The sequence below is a fragment of the Ahaetulla prasina genome, chromosome 1, assembly GCF_028640845.1.
Source record: "Ahaetulla prasina isolate Xishuangbanna chromosome 1, ASM2864084v1, whole genome shotgun sequence".
Taxonomy (NCBI): domain Eukaryota; kingdom Metazoa; phylum Chordata; class Lepidosauria; order Squamata; family Colubridae; genus Ahaetulla; species Ahaetulla prasina.
Window position 1 is genome coordinate 268,954,790 of NC_080539.1, and position 18,771 is coordinate 268,973,560.

General features: G+C 45.7%; 2 protein-coding genes across 12 annotated transcripts in view; both read left to right on the forward strand.

Moving 5' to 3' along the window:
- The window catches only part of PLEKHA7 (pleckstrin homology domain containing A7), a 152,127-nt gene that overhangs the window by 59,456 nt on the left and 73,900 nt on the right, over positions 1–18,771 (forward strand). The window lies entirely within an intron of this gene.
- Positions 8,758–10,640, forward strand: LOC131185882 (uncharacterized). Its single transcript, XM_058158859.1, has 2 exons — positions 8,758–10,298; positions 10,482–10,640. The coding sequence occupies exon 1, from the start codon at positions 8,825–8,827 to the stop codon at positions 10,274–10,276; it is 1,452 nt and encodes a 483-aa protein (XP_058014842.1). The 5' UTR covers positions 8,758–8,824; the 3' UTR covers positions 10,277–10,298; positions 10,482–10,640.

Consider the following 18,771-nt stretch of genomic DNA (forward strand, 5'->3'; position numbering starts at 1 on the left):
GTCTCCCACCTGATGACAGGATAGTTAAAGTTTCCCCCCTCTCTCTTTTTTAAATTAATGTTTAAATAGTTAAACATTAGTTAAACATTGTTGGATATGACTCTAGTGCAGGGGTGGGTTCTACTTACCTTTACTACCAGTTTGCAAAGGGAGCGCGTGCTCTTCTGCGCATGTGCAGATCATAAATTATGATGTCCGGGCAGGTGGGCAGATCCTCCCGCCACTTTAACTACCGGTTCTAAAGAACCAGACAGAACCGGAACCAATCCACCACTGTTCTAGTGATCTAATGTCATAATTGTTGTAGACTAGGGGGTCAAACATGATTTCATTGAGGACCGCATCAGGGTTGTGTTTGACCTTGGGGAGTCGGGGTGGGCATGGCCAGAGTGGGCGTGGCCAGCATGATGTCACTTGTGTCGGGGAGTGCCTCTGGTGGCCCGAGTACTCTGCCAGTGAAAACAGGCTCCCAAGCTCCATTTTTGGCTGGGACGCCCTCCTGCAGTCCTCTGCCAGTGAAAATAGGGCTTGGGAGGGCCGCATGCAGCCCTTGTGAGCTGTTTTCGCTGGCAGAGGCACCTCAGGCTGGTCCTTTGCTGTTTCCAAGGCAGCCCTGTGGGCCTGATTTAAGCACTCCGTGGGCCAGATCTGGCCCCTGGGCCTTCAGTTTGATATCCCTGTTTTAGACTTTAATTGGGGAAATATTCTGTGATTCTTTTTACTGTAAGGCTCAGTATGCCTCCTCTTAAATATTCTAGTTTAGAAAAACAAGTAAAACAGACTTTTAAACAGCAACTTTACAATTCATTAAGAGTAGGAAATATTCATTTTGAAAGAAAAAGTCTGAAATCAATTTTCAAGTACCAGTATGCAACAGGACTCTATCCAAATGTATATCCATATCTGCTTTAGGATGGGTTAAGCAGCCCTGAAGGCAAGGTATAACTTAATAACTTTAAAATTGCAAAGCAGTTCATGGTGGTTTTTCTCTATAAGGCATTAAACAAGATTATATATTATATCAAAAGCTATTGAATTTGGCAACTACTGCATTTCTATCTGGATACCTGGTTGAGAATGGCGGAACATTTCTTTGCAGTTTTCTGCTGTTTCTTTGTAGCTTACACGGGTTGTTTGTAGATCTGGCATTTCACTATTATATTTGTCAGATTTTTTTCATCAAATTCAAGCATCAGTGCCTGAGCATAAAAATGTACTAGAGAAACAAGGTAATAATCTAAAGCTCAGCCTAGACAAGACAGATGAAATATTAAGTGTTATCTATTTGGGGCTATACTGGAAAGTGCTATATTCAACTAAAGTATGAGAAAATCTGCTAAAATTTGGAAATCTTGCTGATCCAGCAATGCCATTGAAGTTGGCTTTGTTGGCTAGGGAATTCTGAGTGCTTTTATATGCCACATATGGCCATATCAAATTCATGCACAGTTTCAATCTTTAATAGCTTAGTGGTTGGAGCCCTGCATATCAGAACGATTACATTTCTCCATGTATATTTAACTAAGTCTGTGTGATCTGTACCAGAAATTATTTTCCTGTGTATCTATTAATGTAATAAAATAGATGCTGCCAAACTTTCTTGACAGTGACATTCTAGTTGCATAATTTCATCTACCAGAGACATTTGTCTACATTCATGTAACTTCTAATGTTGCAAAACACTACTTACCCATTGCATATTTTTAGTAGTTCATTTATATTTGTCTCTTTTGTTTTTACTTTGGAAATTTTTGCATTTTAATCATATAATTGTATTTTATTACATATTATACATTTGATAACAAGGTGGTTTCATGTAGTAAGTAGGGCTTTTGTCTAATCCATGCTTTAATAGCAAAAACAATAATTATGTGATGGGTACCATCCCTACATAAAAATGTTTTTGGATCTAGCTAGGGTTATTTAAGGGATGAAATGGGTGCCTTAAATTAAAAACTGGTTGCATAATAGAAAACCAATCAAGACATACTGGAAGAGAGCATAATTACTCTCATGATAACTGGTTGAAACCCTACATAAGACATATTGAACAACATTTTTTGTTTTGGAACCATTTATGTTGATTGCTTGGACTCTCACACAGCGCCTCTAGAAAGAACGTTCAGGTAAGTCCAACGTTCCTTCTAATCAACCCAAAAAGAGATAAGCAGAGTGTACATGGTTGAAATTTCAGCAGTATTTTAGCTAGGTAATTAGTAGGTGGAAACATTTTCGATTGGAGCAGTGAGGAAAGAATTCATACTAAAAGGGTAACAATGTGAACAACAATATTAATTATTAAATATTAAATCACCAGAGAAAATTATGTATTAATTAATAGATTAGGGGGAGTTCAGATTTAAATTAGTTAGAGCATGATTTCTACTGCTGTTAACCAACTGGTAATGCTAATTCCATTTCTTAATAATTGGCATAGTAGATGGCATGGTAGATGGCATAATTGGCATGGTAGATTTTTTTTAAAAAAATGAAATGTAACATTTGTTACAACACAAGAGACTATAAAATATAATCTCTCATATACTCTCTATAAACTAGTCTCTTGTGTCCCAACAGAAGCAAAAATATTTCTTCATGGGCTGAAATGTTAGGCTGAGAGGATTTGGATATCTTAATTATAAACCAATATTAAAATAATGGTGTGATAATTAAAATCTAATATAATTCTGGAAGATGTGTGACCATATAAACTATTAAAATAAATGATATTAGATTATATTGATATAGGCTTACTCAGCTCTTTCTGACTAAAGACCTTACTTGAACTTTGTGTGTATGAGAGACTACATGCCAAAAAGTAAAAAGCCAAGGCAGTCTTTGAATTCAGTTATATTTTAAATATTATTAATGATGTTGTCCTCTTTCATAGTACAATTAGGTAACGACTTTTGATGGTCTTTGGGGTATACAATTTTTTTAACCTCTGCATTAAATGGTGCATAGTTCCAGGTTTTAGAAGCAAGAATTTCTGTACTGTTTTGCATTAGGCTATTTTGGGAAATAAATCCCACAAAGAATAGTTTAACTTATGTTTGGCTTAGAGAAGAAAAAAATTAAGATTAGACATAATAGCAGTTTTTATATATCTCAAAGAGTGGCATGCAATAGATGATAGATAGATAGATAGATAGATAGATAGATAGATAGATAGATAGATAGATAGATAGATAGATAGATAATATTTAATAATATAAGCATATAGGAGTTTAACTATGTAAACACAATGATAAAATAGCAGTATGTCAATAGTACAATGCAATATTATGAGACTATTTTTCAGTAGTGTTCGGTTTCAGTTCTTACTGGAAATAAATAAAATACCAAAACATACAATGTATACTTTGCTTTTTTTTTTAATTGAAAAAGTTTTACAACAAACAATTTTTTTAAAAAAAATTTCCCCCTTCCCCCCCGCCCTCTTCCCTCCCCGTCCCGCTTCCCCCCTCCCCCCCAGAGACTTCCCAGAGCAAAATACAGGGTATAGCATCTAACAAACATATGCTAAAAAACCCATATCCCATAATCCCTTCTCTCCCATTGATCTCCTAACTCCCCATTCCCCTTTTAAGCAAATACACAGATACAATATATTCCCTACCATCACTCATAAACTATTTGATACTTTTTGGTCTGATACTTATTTTGAATATAATCAATCCATTTTCTCCATTCTACTATATATCGTTCTTGTGAGTAGTCTTTCAAATACGCAGAAATTTTTGCCATTTCTGCTAAATTCGAAACTTTAAGTGTCCATTCTTCAATTGTAGGTAATGCTTCTTTCTTCCAATATTGCGCCACCAAAAGTCTCGCTGCTGATATTAAGTTCAATATTAATTTAGTCTCTATTACTGTACAATCCATGATTATATCTAATAAAAACAGTTGTGGCGTAAATTTTATCTTCTTTTTCAAAATATTCTGCATAATCCACCATATTTTAATCCAGAACGGTTTGATTTTTTTACACGTCCACCATATATGATAATAAGTAGCATCTTCACAATCACATCTCCAACATTTAGGTTGTATATTTGGATACATACATGCCAACTTCTTAGGGTCTAAATGCCATCTATAAAACATTTTATAAAAATTTTCTCTTAAATTTTGTGCGTGAGTAAATTTAACATTCCTAACCCAAATTTTCTCCCATGTTTCCAACATTATAGGTGTCCAATATTTTGTGTCCAATTTCGTTTCTGAGTCTATTTCTATCAAAGCATTGTATAACCTTTTAAGTGTACTTTGTTTTTAATGTGTTAATATATTAATATCTAAAACAAATTCTTGCAAACCATCAAATTGTTAATGCACATTTATTTTCCTTTACACATATAGATGATTAAAAAGTAACGGTTTTAGAGTATAAAAATATTACTTGACGATTGCTTAAGATTTATCGAGAATTCAAACTTACACTTATTTGTTATGTGCATAATTTAATCCATTTTTGTTGGCATTTCAGTTTTAGCAGTATTAACAGCCAAAAGTGGTGATGAAATATGCTTTTCACACATTCATTGAAGCAACTGGTTATTCTAGTATTCTCAAATAATATACTGCAATCTGGATGGAAAATTGGATTCATGTTCTCTGTAGGAATTTAAGGGCATGATATTAAGAAAAGCTTTCTTTCTCCCAGTCGGGGAAAACGGCCGTCAGGACTGGGTAATTTCTCCTCGTTGCTGATTGGACCGAGTCTTTTAAATTGTAGTTTGTGGTCCCCGCCTCCTCCTATTTCCCTCCAGCTTTTTCGACTCGGTTTTTGCTAGGACCGGATCGTTTTTCAGGTACCTCAGGCTAGATTGTTCTAGTTAGAAAGGTCCTGGTTTGTGGTTAGTTAATTCTTAGTTGAAGTTTAATTTTTTCTTTTTTCCGGGTTTTTCCGGTGCCTCCTTAGAATTTTTATTATTTTTTAATTTTAATTTTAATTTTTATTTTTATTGTTTTTGGATTGGTGGAGAGCGGTGAGCAGGGATCTGCTCCCGAGCCCACAGTGGGCCGCCCGGGCGACTTTGACAGCTAGCCAGAGCCGATACCGCCCACGGGTTTCGTCCCCGCGGCGCGAAGAGCGGCCGAAAAATATCTTTAAAAACGCGAGCGGCTCACGGGCTTCATCCCAGAGCGCCCCGTGTCATTCCGGCTCCCATCGGCCTTCCTCTCTCTCTCTCACCTTCCCCGTCTCGCTCGCAACCGCGGCAGGACTCAGAAGCCGCGAGGCGAGTCAAATCACCCGGCCTTGCTTGAGGAAATTTTTTTTTTTTTTTTCCTTCTTCTCTCTCACGTTCAAGGCCGCGGGCAGACGGGGGACATTAGCGAACGGCCTTTTCAGGCGTTCGGGCTAGCAACCGGGCGGCGGCCGCCGGATTCCGCGGCCAGAAAAGAGAGAGAGAGAGAGAGAGAGAGAGAGAGAAAGAGAGAGAAAAGAACTGAAGAAACAGAAGAAAATCTGAGGGAGCGTCGACGTCGCGAGCAGCAGCAGGCCCCTCAAGCACTCCAAGGGAACTGTGAGTAGGCCGCAGCAGCATTAAATTGGCGGGAAAGGCCGTTTTTCAAAATGGCGGACGCCAGTAATTCTCGGCCTACTTCGCCGGCTCCCACCCTGGGGGAGATGATTCCGGAGGACCCAGGAGGCCCATCCTCAGCCCTTCAAGTTTCTTCCAGGGGCGAAAAGTGTTAACAGCAAAGACTAAGAAGGGGCAAGAGCTGAGGAAAGGCGTCACAGGGCCCTAGAAAGGGTTTTCTAAGGCCTCAAAGAGAGTTCACGTTCCCTTCACCTAAACAAGGGGAAGGCAAAATGCGGGACCCTTCCCGAACCTCAAGGGCCGGATGTCTTATCCCAACCTATTCAGGGTCTGGATCCTGGTCTCCAGATAGATTTTCCCCTTGCCCTTAAATCAGGCTGCAACTGCCCTTTGTTCCGCACTCTTTCTGAGATGGAACTCACAACTTCCCAGGTTCCTTGCAGGCTCAGCCAGCTAGAGAGTCCCAAGAAATTGGGGTGCCCCAGGAGTGGGTGTTCCCTTGGCCCAACCTGACACCAGATTGCCCCAGATACCAGTTTTTCAACTGCCTGACTCATTTAGTCTAATGATACAACAGGCCATACGTCAGGAGCTAGCTCAATCCTTTCAACAGCAAACTACGTCCTCTTATCATTCCAAGTCCAGTAAGAGGGACAAGAAGAGAGAATCCTCTAATTTGGCACCTGCTTTGTTCAACTCTCAACGAGAGAAATCACCTGAGGAGGTCAGCCAGGCCTCAGTATCAGAGGATGAAGATGCTGGGGACGCGTTATCAGAAGATGAGGGGCTGGGGCCTGACCAGCCTTCTTTTGTGGGGCTCTTTAAGCCCCACTTGTTTCGTTCACTCCTGTTCAAGGCCCTAGCTACCACGGGTCTAGGTGGGGTCCCGGTCTCCCCAGCTAACCCTCCATCCCTGCCCAGCACTTCATCTAACCTGTTTGTAGAGCCCACGGTGCCGGCAGAGGTGATTCCCGCTCCCAAAATGTTTGTTGACGTGGTCCAGCGTCAGTGGTCAAATCCGGGTTCGGGTTCAAATCCCAATGCCACAGACAAAAAATTTTATAATTGTGCACCAGATCTTGAAAATATCCTGCAAATCCCCACTGTGGATGCACCAGTAGTAGCATTAACGGCATCCTCTCACGTCACGGGCCCAGAGAACGAGGCTCTTCGTCCGGAGGACAAAAGGGCTGACCAATCGTTGGTCAAATCCCATCAGGCCTCAGCCTGGTCGGTCAGGTCCTCCATGGCTTCCTCATTTTTTAATAGAGCATCTATCATGTGGCTCAGGCAACTTCAGGGCCGTTTACCATCCTCTGACGTGAGAGCCCATCAGGACCTTAACAAGGTCATCGCGGCCTTAGAGTTTTCCGCTGATTCAACGCTGAACGCAGCCCGTTTTTCGGCCAAGGCCATCGGGTCTACGGTTACATCGCGCAGGCTTCTATGGCTCCGTCACTGGCGAGCGGACACCAGAAACAAATGGCGCCTAGCCTCTTCCCCCTATGCGGGCAAGCACTTATTCGGCGCATCTCTAGACCCTATCTTAATAGAGACCAAGGACAAGAAGAAGATTTTGCCCTCTCTATCCCGACGGGGAGAACTTCGACACCAGCCTTATTTTCGTCCTTCACCATCAACATCTTCGTCGGCCGCTTCCTTTCGTGGCCAGGAATCCGGAGGGTCGGGGTTTCGACGAAGGTTTACACCGTACAGAGGAAACTCCCAGCGGGCCGATCAGGTCAGATCAGGGGCCAAATTCTCGGGCCGTAGGCCATTCCGAGGGGGGCGGGGCAAACAGTACAACCGTTTCAAATAGTCCCGCAGCAGAATTTCCCATTGGGGGCCGGCTGGCTCTTTTTGCTTCCCAATGGGACCTTTCCACCTCAGACCGGTGGGTCAAGGATACCATTAGACACGGTTTGGCCCTAGAGTTCCTTTCCAACCCCCCGACGGTTTTCGTTCCTGTCCTGTCTCCTGTCGCAGCTCTAACTCTTCCTGGTGGGGTCTGCGTTCAATCATCTGTTAGCCATTCGAGCCATCCAATTGGTTCCTATCGATCAACTCAAACAGGGCTTCTATTCCAGGCTCTTTGTCGTACGCAAACCGTCGGGGGGCTGGAGAGCTATTCTGGACCTCAAGGCCCTTAATAAGTACATAGCATACCACCGGTTTAAAATGCACTCGTTACGTTCCATATTGGAGTGCATTAGGCAGGGAGATTACATGGCCTCTATTGATTTGACGGAAGCTTACTTACATATTCCCATTAGACGAGATCACCGTAAATTCTTAAGGTTCTGCTTCAATGGCTCTCACTATCAATACCGGGCCTTACCCTTTGGGTTGTCTTCGGCCTCCAGGGTCTTCACAAAAGTCATGGCAGTACTCATGGCCCACATTCGGAGGTTTCCGGTTAGACTCCAAGCCTACCTAGATGATATTCTCATTCTGTCATCTACCCAGGATACGGCCTATAGAGATATATCTTTAACCATTGAAGCACTGCAGTCTCACGGGTTCTCGATTAACTGGGAAAAGAGCCATCTTACCCCGTCTACCTCCATAGTACACTTGGGTGCACAGATCGATTCACTAAGTTCAATGGTATTTCTGTCGCCCGAACGTCAGGTCAGCTTAGCCGAATTAGCTAGCAGCTCTAGACTCTCACGGTCGGTCCCTTTGGACCGACTCTCCCAACTCCTGGGGAAGATGGTGTCGTCATACGATATTGTTCCATGGTCTCGCCTCCACAGTCGGCCGCTTCAGTGGTTCCTCTTACCACATCAGAGGAAACGATGCAGTTCATCCAAGCGGCGGGTGAGTCTTCCACAGGAGGTGGCCGACTCCTTAGACTGGTGGAATCCAGAAGTGATGGCCAGAGGTTCGGTCTTCAGGGAACCGGTGAGGGACGTGATTACCACAGATGCCAGCCTCTCGGGCTGGGGAGCACATTTAAATCAACACCTAGCACAAGGCAAGTGGTCTCTCTCAGAAGTCCATCACGGCATCAATTTTCTAGAACTGCGCGCCATCCGTCTGGCTCTACTAGCCTTCGAGGATGTCATCCGGGACAGGGATGTTCTTATCCTCACGGACAATGTGACGGCAAAGGCGCATAAACAGGTGGGGGCACTCACTCGCACTGATGACGGAAACCCTCTCCCTTGGACATTGGGCCGAATCCCACCTGCGCCGGTGAAGGCAGAACACATTGCAGGGACGGACAATTGTACAGCGGACTCCCTCAGCCGCCAAACTATCGACCAATCGGAATGGTCCTTGTCCCCAGCGAATTTCCAAGAGCTGTGTTCCCGCTTCGGACTCCCTCAGGTGGACTTATTCGCCTCCGAGACCAACAATCAAGTGCCTCGGTTTTTTTCGAGGTTTCCCTCTCGGGGAGCGGAATCAGTGGATGCTCTGCGCAGCAGATGGCCTCAGGGCCTTCTCTATGCCTTTCCACCTATCCCACTGATTCCCAGAGTAGTTCGCAAGCTTATCTTGGAAAAATCAGAACTGATTCTGGTCGCCCCATTCTGGCCCAGGAGACCCTGGTTTGCAGACCTTTTGACCCTGTCAGTTCGGGAACCGTGGAGGATCCCGGACAGCCAGGTGTCTCTTCTTCAGGGACCAGTTCGACACCCCGAGCCGCAATGGCTACGCCTAGCCGTGTGGAGATTGAGCGGAGCGTCTTGATTAGGGCTAAGGTTCCAGGTCAAGTCATCCCCACTATGCTAGCTTCCCGCAGAGACTCTACCAAACGGATTTACGAGGCCACGTGGCGCGCATTCGAAAGGTGGTGCGCACCTCAAGGTATAGTGACTTCCTCAGCTTCTGTCTTAGACATTTTGGCTTTTCTGCAGCGAGGTCTAGATTCGGGATTGGCGACCAATACGCTCAAGAGACAAGTAGCGGCGATTTCGACAGTCTTGAGATGCGGTTCGCTCGTATCCCTTTCCAAGGAACCGCTCATTCAACAGTTTTTCAGGGGGGCTAACAACGTCAACCCGCCTGTGGTTCACCGATTTCCATCCTGGCGCTTAAATGCTGTACTCAATGCTCTCACTAAGGCACCGTTCGAACCTCTTAGAGACTCATCTCTACGTATTCTGTCACTGAAGGTGGCTTTTCTGATAGCCATCACCTCAGCCCGCAGAATTTCGGAATTATCGGCTTTATCAATTAGGCAGGATCTTTGCACCTTCCTCAACGACAGAGTGGTGCTACGTCTAGACCCGACCTTCCTTCCGAAGGTTAACAGCCAATTCCATAGGTCGCAGGAGGTCGTTCTGCCTAATTTCTGTCCATCTCCCAGACATAACTTAGAGAGACTATGGCATACTCTGGACGTGAGAAGAGCACTGAAGATATACATTGAGCGGACATCATCCTTCCGTAAAACGGAGGCCCTTTTCGTGTCGTTTCAACCACTGTCGCTGGGTCAGAAGGTGACCAAGTCGGTGCTGGCCAGATGGATTAGGGCCGCAATTGCCACAGCATATGAGAGTCAATCGCTACCGATCCCGAGAAGGATTACAGCGCACTCTACCAGAAGTGCAGCCTCTTCTGCCGCTTGGGGAGCCCAGGCCTCTATCGAAGAGATCTGCAGAGCGGCGACGTGGTCCAACCCTTCTTCGTTCATTCGACACTATCGGGTGGACTCCTATGCCTCGGCTGACGCGGCGTTTGGCAGACGGGTCCTGCAAACGGTTCTTTCTCAACAATGACTAGCCGCCTTCGACCCTCCCGGTAAGACATGGGGGCTTTGGTATATCCCAGTCCTGACGGCCGTTTTCCCCGACTGGGAGAAGGGAACGTTGTCTTACCTGAACGTCCCTTCTTGGAGAGGGGAAAACGGCCGTCAGCCCCACCCAAGGCGTCTGTCTATTAGGGGTTCTGGGGCGGGAGGGCACTAATTCTCTATCATTTCAGCAAGACTTGCCGGCCTACAGTTGAATCCTCGCCGAAAAAGCTGGAGGGAAATAGGAGGAGGCGGGGACCACAAACTACAATTTAAAAGACTCGGTCCAATCAGCAACGAGGAGAAATTACCCAGTCCTGACGGCCGTTTTCCCCTCTCCAAGAAGGGACGTTCAGGTAAGACAACGTTCCCTTCCTCACCTTTGCCACCACCCCGGACTCAGAATAAGCTCTACAGCAAGCAGCAGAAACCTGCTGCTCAGCTTCAGAACTTCCTTACTTTGATCTGCTGTTGAGATTTGATAATATTTCAAATGCTGCTCTCCCTGAAACCTATTTAGATGAAATGCTTTCGTGTTCTTTTTGTCAAAAAGAACGTTTGACTCTTATAGAATGTTTTGTTTCATTTATTTTCCCCCAGTTGCCATGTTTTTATTTATCAGCAGGAGTCTGGAAGTGTTGTGGAAAGATGAGACACAAGCCAGCTCTTCTGGGAAGGAAAGGTTTATTTATGCGCAGGTTCAGGATACAGAACAAAGCTGAGGGTCTGAACGAAGTCAGGGGGTTTCCAACGGGGCTTTATATACTGTTCTGCCACGTATAAGCTGCGTATACATTTCTTAGCATGTTACACTCCATATATGGCTATAATTCCAAGAACTAAATATTGGGGAACCGATACCAGACATGGGGGAGGCAACACAATATGTTCGTAGCGATACCAGGATGCAGTTATTGCTTGACAGTAGGATATGGTTATCTGAGCTCAGCACATCTATGGGTGTAGCTTGGCCTTGATATGGTCATACATCAAGCTGAGAAAGCAGTTTCCTTAATATAGCTGACAAGGCATTTCCTCAGGCGGGGAAGCCATGCTTAACCAAAGTCTTTCCCCGGGCTTGGGGCCTGTATGAGTACCTTTGTTCTTGAGCAGGGTTTCGTAGGCCACCTTAGTCCCCCCTTTGTTACTCATCCCAACTTCCGAGAAGAGTAACACATTCAGGCTCCTCGGTGACCGTACGCTCCAACTGCCACATAGCCATGACCTGGGCCGTAGCTTTTCTCTCAGCTAACAAGGATACACTGCTAGAAATAGTTCGCACAAAGAAATAGTTCGCACATTTACAATATTAGAGCATTTGATGAAGTGAACTCACAAAATCTCATGTCTTTTAATAAAACGTGTTGATCATAAAAGGTGCTATCAGATCTTCCCAATTTTTGGTTACTGTAGACTAACCCCACTCTCATTCCTCAGTGCTTTTATTTAGCATGTCTTCTGATGTGTCTATCAAACACATCCTCTTAGGATAAATGTTTGGGTAGGCTGACTTTACTTTTTCTTCTATTTCCCCTATCATCTCATCTGTTTTATTCCTTTCAACTTTTTGGGAAACTAAGGAATAATTTCTCCAGAAAGCAGGGGTATTTCGACAAATGATGTCTACTTTATATCAGAATGTCAAAATCAGATGAAATCCACAGGAACGTTATCATCAGTGTAAAGTAGTAACTGCAGGAATTTAGCTGTTCCATCAATTTAGTTAAATTTCTTATTTAATTAAAGATCTGTCCTATTGTCAATCCTCTAAACCTATACACATACACACACACACACACACACACACACACACCCTGCAATAAATATACTGCAGTTCCCTCACTTTGTAGAAAACGTGAATTAGAAGAAAGAAGCTTGAAAAGCTATTTTTTTAGAGAAACAGAGAAGAAAAGGCTCTTACAACAGTAACATTGTTTTTCTTTTATGCTGAAAAAACAAACTATTCTGATAACCTGACAGTGTATTTTATTTTTCCGCTTAATCTAGGAAATGTGTGATTTCAATCTTTTTAGTACCAGCTGCTTGCAAGTTTGTGATCAGAAATGGGGGAGGAGGAGCTGTCCAAGCAACCATAACAATTTATCTCCCTAATATCTAGTTTTATTAAATTAGAAACCAGGGATCTGCATCCTACCCAACAACTACAGTATCATAAACTTCAAAGGTGTTTGTGCTCCTAAACTCCACACAGTATTCAATTGACAAGGGCCTTCACCCCTCCACATGCTTTGCTGTCTTCTACTGCCTAATCTCTCTTTCTGGAAAAAAATAGGCTTCACTGCTTCCTTGTCTCATCTCACAGTCACTGTTGGTTAGGGATTGGCTGGGCTTGGAGAGGGGATGCTTTCAGCTGACTATCCTTGAGCATCTTTTCACACTTAGATGGCTCTTTGTTTCACTGCCTTTTCAACTGAAAGAGTCATGCAGAGTGAAATGGAAATGGTTCCTTTCTATTGGTATGCTACAGCTGCCCATAATAAAATTACCTGCTCTCTTTTCAGCTTCAGGAGTTCCAGTTCTACGGGTAGTCTTTTGAGTTGTAGCTGTTCATTTAACGACTGAAGTTATAACAGCACTGAAAAAAGTGACTTATGACCAATATTCACATGACAGTTGCAACAGCCCCATGATCAAAATTTGAGGGCTTGGGAATTAGCATGTATAGATGGCTGCAGCATCTTGGGGTCATGTCAATGGGGGAGACCAGATTTACTTAGCAACCAATTCAATTCAATTCAGTTCAAACTTTTATTGTCAGAGCACAACATGTTTATAATGAGATTGACTGAGCCTCCCTTCATGCAGCCCCCCCCCCAACACTATACAACTCACAGTGAAAGACAAAAAAAAAATCCCTAGCCCAATGACTCCAACTAACAAACACTTAGTCCTGTTGCATCATGTGAACTTATTGCATGTTGTGCCGGCTCTGCAAGTCAACCACATGATTCACTTAACACAGATTTGAGCATTTTACAGCCTCTGGCCCCATACTGCTCTTTGGTTGTCTCTGTTCAACCCATGTGAAGTTAATCAAAAATTAGAAAGTTAATGTAAATAAGCATGCCACAGGGGGCAAGAAAAGAAACTGGGTTGGATCTAGCTCTGTGTAATCCTGGTGAACTTCTTCAGTCAGCCGGTGGCCGCAGGAGGGCAAGGAGACAAAGTCCTTTTCTACGCCTGTGCAGTGTTCACTTCTTACTTGAAGCAGTCTGAGGAGCTGACATGACAGAGTTTGAGGATATCAAACCAGGTTTCATTGATCAGGTTACTTTGGTTCAGTCCTCCACTACATTCCCAGTTTCTCATGTGGCCCCCTTGGAAAAAGTAATTGCCCAACCTTGACTTAACCGCAGTGATTTGCTTAACAACCATGGCAAAAAGTTTATAAAATCAAGCATGACTCACATAACAAGTGCCTTATTTAGCACAGAAATTCTGGACCCAATTGTGGCCGTAAATTGAAAATTACCTGTATATTTATTATACACCAGAGAGGTATGAGTTGGAACAGGAAATAATATAGCAGTTGAAAATTGGCTTTCCTACCTACAGTTAAAATTACATTCTCTATTGCACTATCAGACTTTTGTAGTAATTCAAAGCATTTACATCTAGATTTTATTTGTACCTAATCTCAGAAAATTGGGATGAACTTCTTTTTTAAACGTTCATGTACAAAGACTATCCCCTTCTACACAGTACTTGAAAACAAAAAAGTTTTCAAAAATTTCATGAAGGCTATGAACTAAGACATCAGGTCTATCTCTGAGAACTATACATTTTCCTGATAGGGGGACTCGAGACTCCAGGCATGGGATTCACTCTGTATTCTAGCTCTACAGACTGCAATTTAAAGAGACACCCCCTCTGCTGCCTTTCCCAGTTTCAACTCAGTCTTGAGCTCATTAAGACTTGTTGAGAGTTCTCTGTTTGGAATAGGGTAGAGTTTTCTTTTCGGAAGGCGTTTTGCTGACTTCTCTAGCAGCGGGAGAGCCATAGGTTTGAGCTTGCTGCGATTTCGCTGCATCGCCAACCACCGCACAACATCTGTTGAGCGCTTCAGTGGGGCTGATTGTGGCTGCCATTAGGCGAGTCTTTGGGCCGCAGCTGCCATTATCAAAGACCGGGCAGCAGAAGAACCCAACGCCTGAAACCACTGTGGACTATGATTGTGTGAGTCTGGTGCGCTGAGCACTTGAGACTGTGGAGCGACGAGCAGCGAGCATTATTATGGGTGATTAGTCCCTTTCTCTCTCTCCTTTCAGAGCTGGGCTGGTGTGAGTGCAATGAACGTGACGATTTGGGCGCCAAGCAATTTGGCGCACAACGGCAGTCTTAGCAGTTGGCGGTTAATGGCAGTGGCAGCCATTTTGTGCTGCCTGACATATTCCGGCAGCTTTCCTAGTGATTTGAGATGCGGCTTGTAAAAGGGCTTGGTTTCCAGCCCTCAGCTATGAAGGCTGTCCTCGGAGGCAGTGTGAAGAGCCCTGAGTCCAACCCCACCATAGGCCTCTGAGGTGAACAGTATTGCAACAACCACAGGGGACTTGGCACAGCAGGAATAGTCACCTAATTGACAGTCACCTAATTTTGTTCCAGAGTGTGAAGGGCCGGAGGCCTGATACCACTCGTGACTTGGAAGGCTTACTCAGGGCAGCTTGCCAGAAGGCCTCGAATTCAGGGCTGGCATTGAGTAGGACTGCAGACCTAGCACAGTGTGGGTTCACAACAGCTGCACAAGGCTGGCAACATATACTGACCTTCCAGCAGGATTGCTGGTTGGGGTGTTCCTTGAGTGAGGCCCATTTGGTGATAATTATATCTATTGGTATGGCCTCGGACACCTTGTTTACTGACCCTATGGAGAGGGGTGAAGGCTCTCATTCCCTTGGGACACCTAGGCACGGTTCCAAGCATCATTATCATAAGGCTAAGAGTGGGAATGAGGCTGTGGCTAAGCTGAAGGCCAAGGCACTATCCATCAGGAGGCCTTCCAAAGCCCAGGAAAGGGCAGAACAGCAGTTACAAAAAGCACTAGAAAAACAAGTTGAGAAAGGAGTTCAAGCCACTGAGAAGCTGAGACATCTTAGTCCGCAGGAGGATTTCGGGCCTAGAGCCAGCACAGGCCTTGCCCAGTTGGTTGACCCAGTTGTTTTAGATCTTGAGTTATTGACAGAACCAGGCAAATCCACTGGCCTTAGGCTCTCAGGGTCATTGTCTCCATTGCCCCTAGGAGGGGAATTGAGCAGGGGGGTTGAGACTTTCCCCAGCGGCCTCTCTCATCCAGACGGTGGCGATGGAATGTCAGCCAGGGGGCAGTGAGGTGGAGATGTCATCTATGGCCCAGAAATGGATCTCGGAGGCAATACAGCACCACTTTGAAGCCGGCAGACACTACAATAGACAAACATCAGTGTGTTCTGTCCCCTCCCGGCCTCAGCCACGCGAGCTGGCTAAATGAGCCAGTAATTAAATTCACAGTTGCTATCAGTCCTGGCAGGGAATCTGCAGCTGCCTGCCAAAGTCTCCCTTTTATCTTGGGATTGCCAGGCAACCAGGAAGTCAGCAGTCCAGGCCGAATGTTCAGCTCATGTTGTGTCTCGCCCGCTCCCCCTGCCGCAGCCGGGCCCCTCTTATCTCCTGCCAGACGCTGATAGTTCGGAAGAATGTCCTGGCATGCCCCCAGCCCCCAGCCCTGACACCATGCCCGGACAGGCCGAGCAAGACGAAGGGCCTGACGTGCCTTCAGCCCTCAGTCCTGGCACCATGTCCAGGCAAATGGAGCAACTAAACCCCTCCCCCACAGCATGTGAGCCTGAAGAATGTGAAGCCAGATTACCAACAGCTGGAGGCTGGAGAGATCCTCGCTTCCGGAGAATTGAGAGGCGATGTCAGCAAAAGGAAGGGAGGGGCAGGCCTGGATAAGTGCTGAGTCATGGAGCCACACCCCATGGCCTATATAAAGGATCTGCTTTCTGGCATTCTCTGAGTCAGGCAAAGTCTAACTTGGATTGCTGAAGTCACTTCCTGGTCTCCTGCCTGCCTTGAGAACTCTGATAGGACTTTGGCAGAGCTGCAGAGGCACGCTTGATACGGACTTCCCCGACCTGGCCGTCAGCGGAGGAGTGAGACACGACAGCTCAATTCTCCACGAGTCAAAGAGTTCAGCTCACTTCTCCACGAGTCAAAAAGTTCAGCTCAATTTTTGCTCGTCACAGAGCAGAAGAGCAGCAAGGGCTGTTTTTATACTCTGTGGGGTATGGCTCCGTGACTCAGCACTTCCTAGGCCTGCCCCACCCCTGCTTCTGTTGTTCCCGCCTCTCCTGCCTACGAAACCTAGGGTCCAGCCAGGCCTGATTGCCATCAGCTGGGTCTGGAGGCGTGACCTGGGGGGGAAAGAGTCAGGGGACGGAGGCCTCATTATCTCCTCCACCTGCCCTGCCTCTGGCTCGGGGGGCGCAGACACAACACAGTGAGGTCTGAGGGGCCCATTCAGGACAGATACCATCCGTTTACAAAACAGAGATGGTCAGTGTCCCAGAAAAGTTCTTGCTCCTCGGACTCAGCTTCTGAGACCGGAGACTCCTTGTCCATGCAGGGGTCCCAATTGGATCAGGAGTTGTTGGATGAGGAGGGCCTGATGCCGGAACAGCCGTGTTCAAGGGGCTGGTCAGGCCTCACTTGTTCAAAGCCCTGCTATTTAAGGCAAATTCCTACAAGGTTGGGAATGACTACTACTGGTCTGGAAGTAACATGAGCAGCTCAGGATCTGGCTGAGTTGCTCTTTGCTGAACCCACTATCGAAGTGGAAATTATTCCGGCGCCCCAATTATTTTTAGATATGTTCCACAAGCAGTGGTCCTCCACTGGGGGCATATCCAAACATGACCTCATACGAGAGAAAATTTTATAACACGGCTCCTGATCTCACTGAGCTCTTAAAGGTTCCAGTGGTTAATGAGCCAGTGATTGCTTTAGCATCCCCATCAGTGGCATTTGCAAAGGCTGAGGAGGTGTTGAAGCCAGAAGAGCACAGGCTGGAGCTTGCACTCTGTAAGGCACACCAGATGGCAGCCTGGGGGATCAAGGCAGCAACAGCCGCATCTTTCTTTACCAGGGCATCCTTGCTTTGGCTAAAACATATGGAAGAGAGGGTGCTGGCCACGGATGTGAGGACATATCAAGATTTTAATAAAGTAGTGGTGGTCGCAGAATTTATGGCAGATGCTACTCTCAATGGAGCCCGGGCCATTGCATCTGCTGTTACAGCCAGATGCCTGCTTTGGCTCGGGCACTGGCAGGCAGACTCCAGGCAAAAGTGGAGACTCACGCCTGCTCCATTCAAAGGGTCCAGGTTATTCGGCGAGTCTTTGGACCCAATATTGATAGAAGCCTGGGACAAGAGGAACATTTTGCTGACTTTATCGTGGCGTTTTGATAGCCATTCCGTGGCACCATTTAGAAGACCTTATTTTCGTCCCTATGGGGCGGGGGGTCGAATTTTGCCAGGTCCCAGAGGGGGTTCGCACAGGGACAGGGCTATCAGCCAGGATAGTATCAGTTCCCAGATAGAAACAGATTGTGTCCCTCAAATAAGCAGCCATTTTGTGGGGGGAGCAATTGCTCTTTTCACCACCCTTTCTGACTCCAGGGACAGGGCTCCCATAGATGGCTGACTAGATCTATTTGCAGACCAATGGGAGCATACCACCACCAAAGTGTGGGTATGGGAGACCATAACATCTGATCTCTCCATGGAATCTCTCCCCCCAAGGTTTTTCATCCGTTGTCCCACATCACAGGATGTGGCCAAATGAAGGCTCCTGGATACCGCCATCCAGCATTTGCTAGAGATAAGGGTGGTGGAACCCGTTCCAACAGAACAGCGGGGACACAGGTATTATTCCATGTTATTCATCATCCAAAAGACCTCGAGGTGGTGTGTGTGACCAATTCTAAACCTCAAGGGCCTGAACAAATATCTGAGGTATCGGAGGTTCAAGATGCATTCTCTACATTCTCTTGGAGAATGTTCTGAAGGGAGACATCTTGACCTCCATCAACCTCACAGAGGTGTACTTACACGTCCTGATTGCCCCACACCGCAGGCAGTACCTGAGATTTTGCTACAAGGGCAAACATCTCCAGTATTGAGCCCTCCTGTTTGGTCTAGCATCAGCGCCCAGAGTATTTACAAAGATCTTGGCAGTGCTGGTGGCTTCACTCAGGGCCAGACCTGTCCGGAAACAAACCTATCTGAACAACATTCTGGTCCAATCAACATTACACGCACGAGTGGAGGAGGACTTAGGGGTCACATTACGCTGTCTACAGGCCCATGGCTTCTCCCTCAATGTGGGAAAAAACCATCCCACGCCAACAAATCACCTGTTACATCTGGGGGACGATAATCAATATTGTAAGCTGTCAGGTTTTCCTGTCCCCAGAGAGACTGGA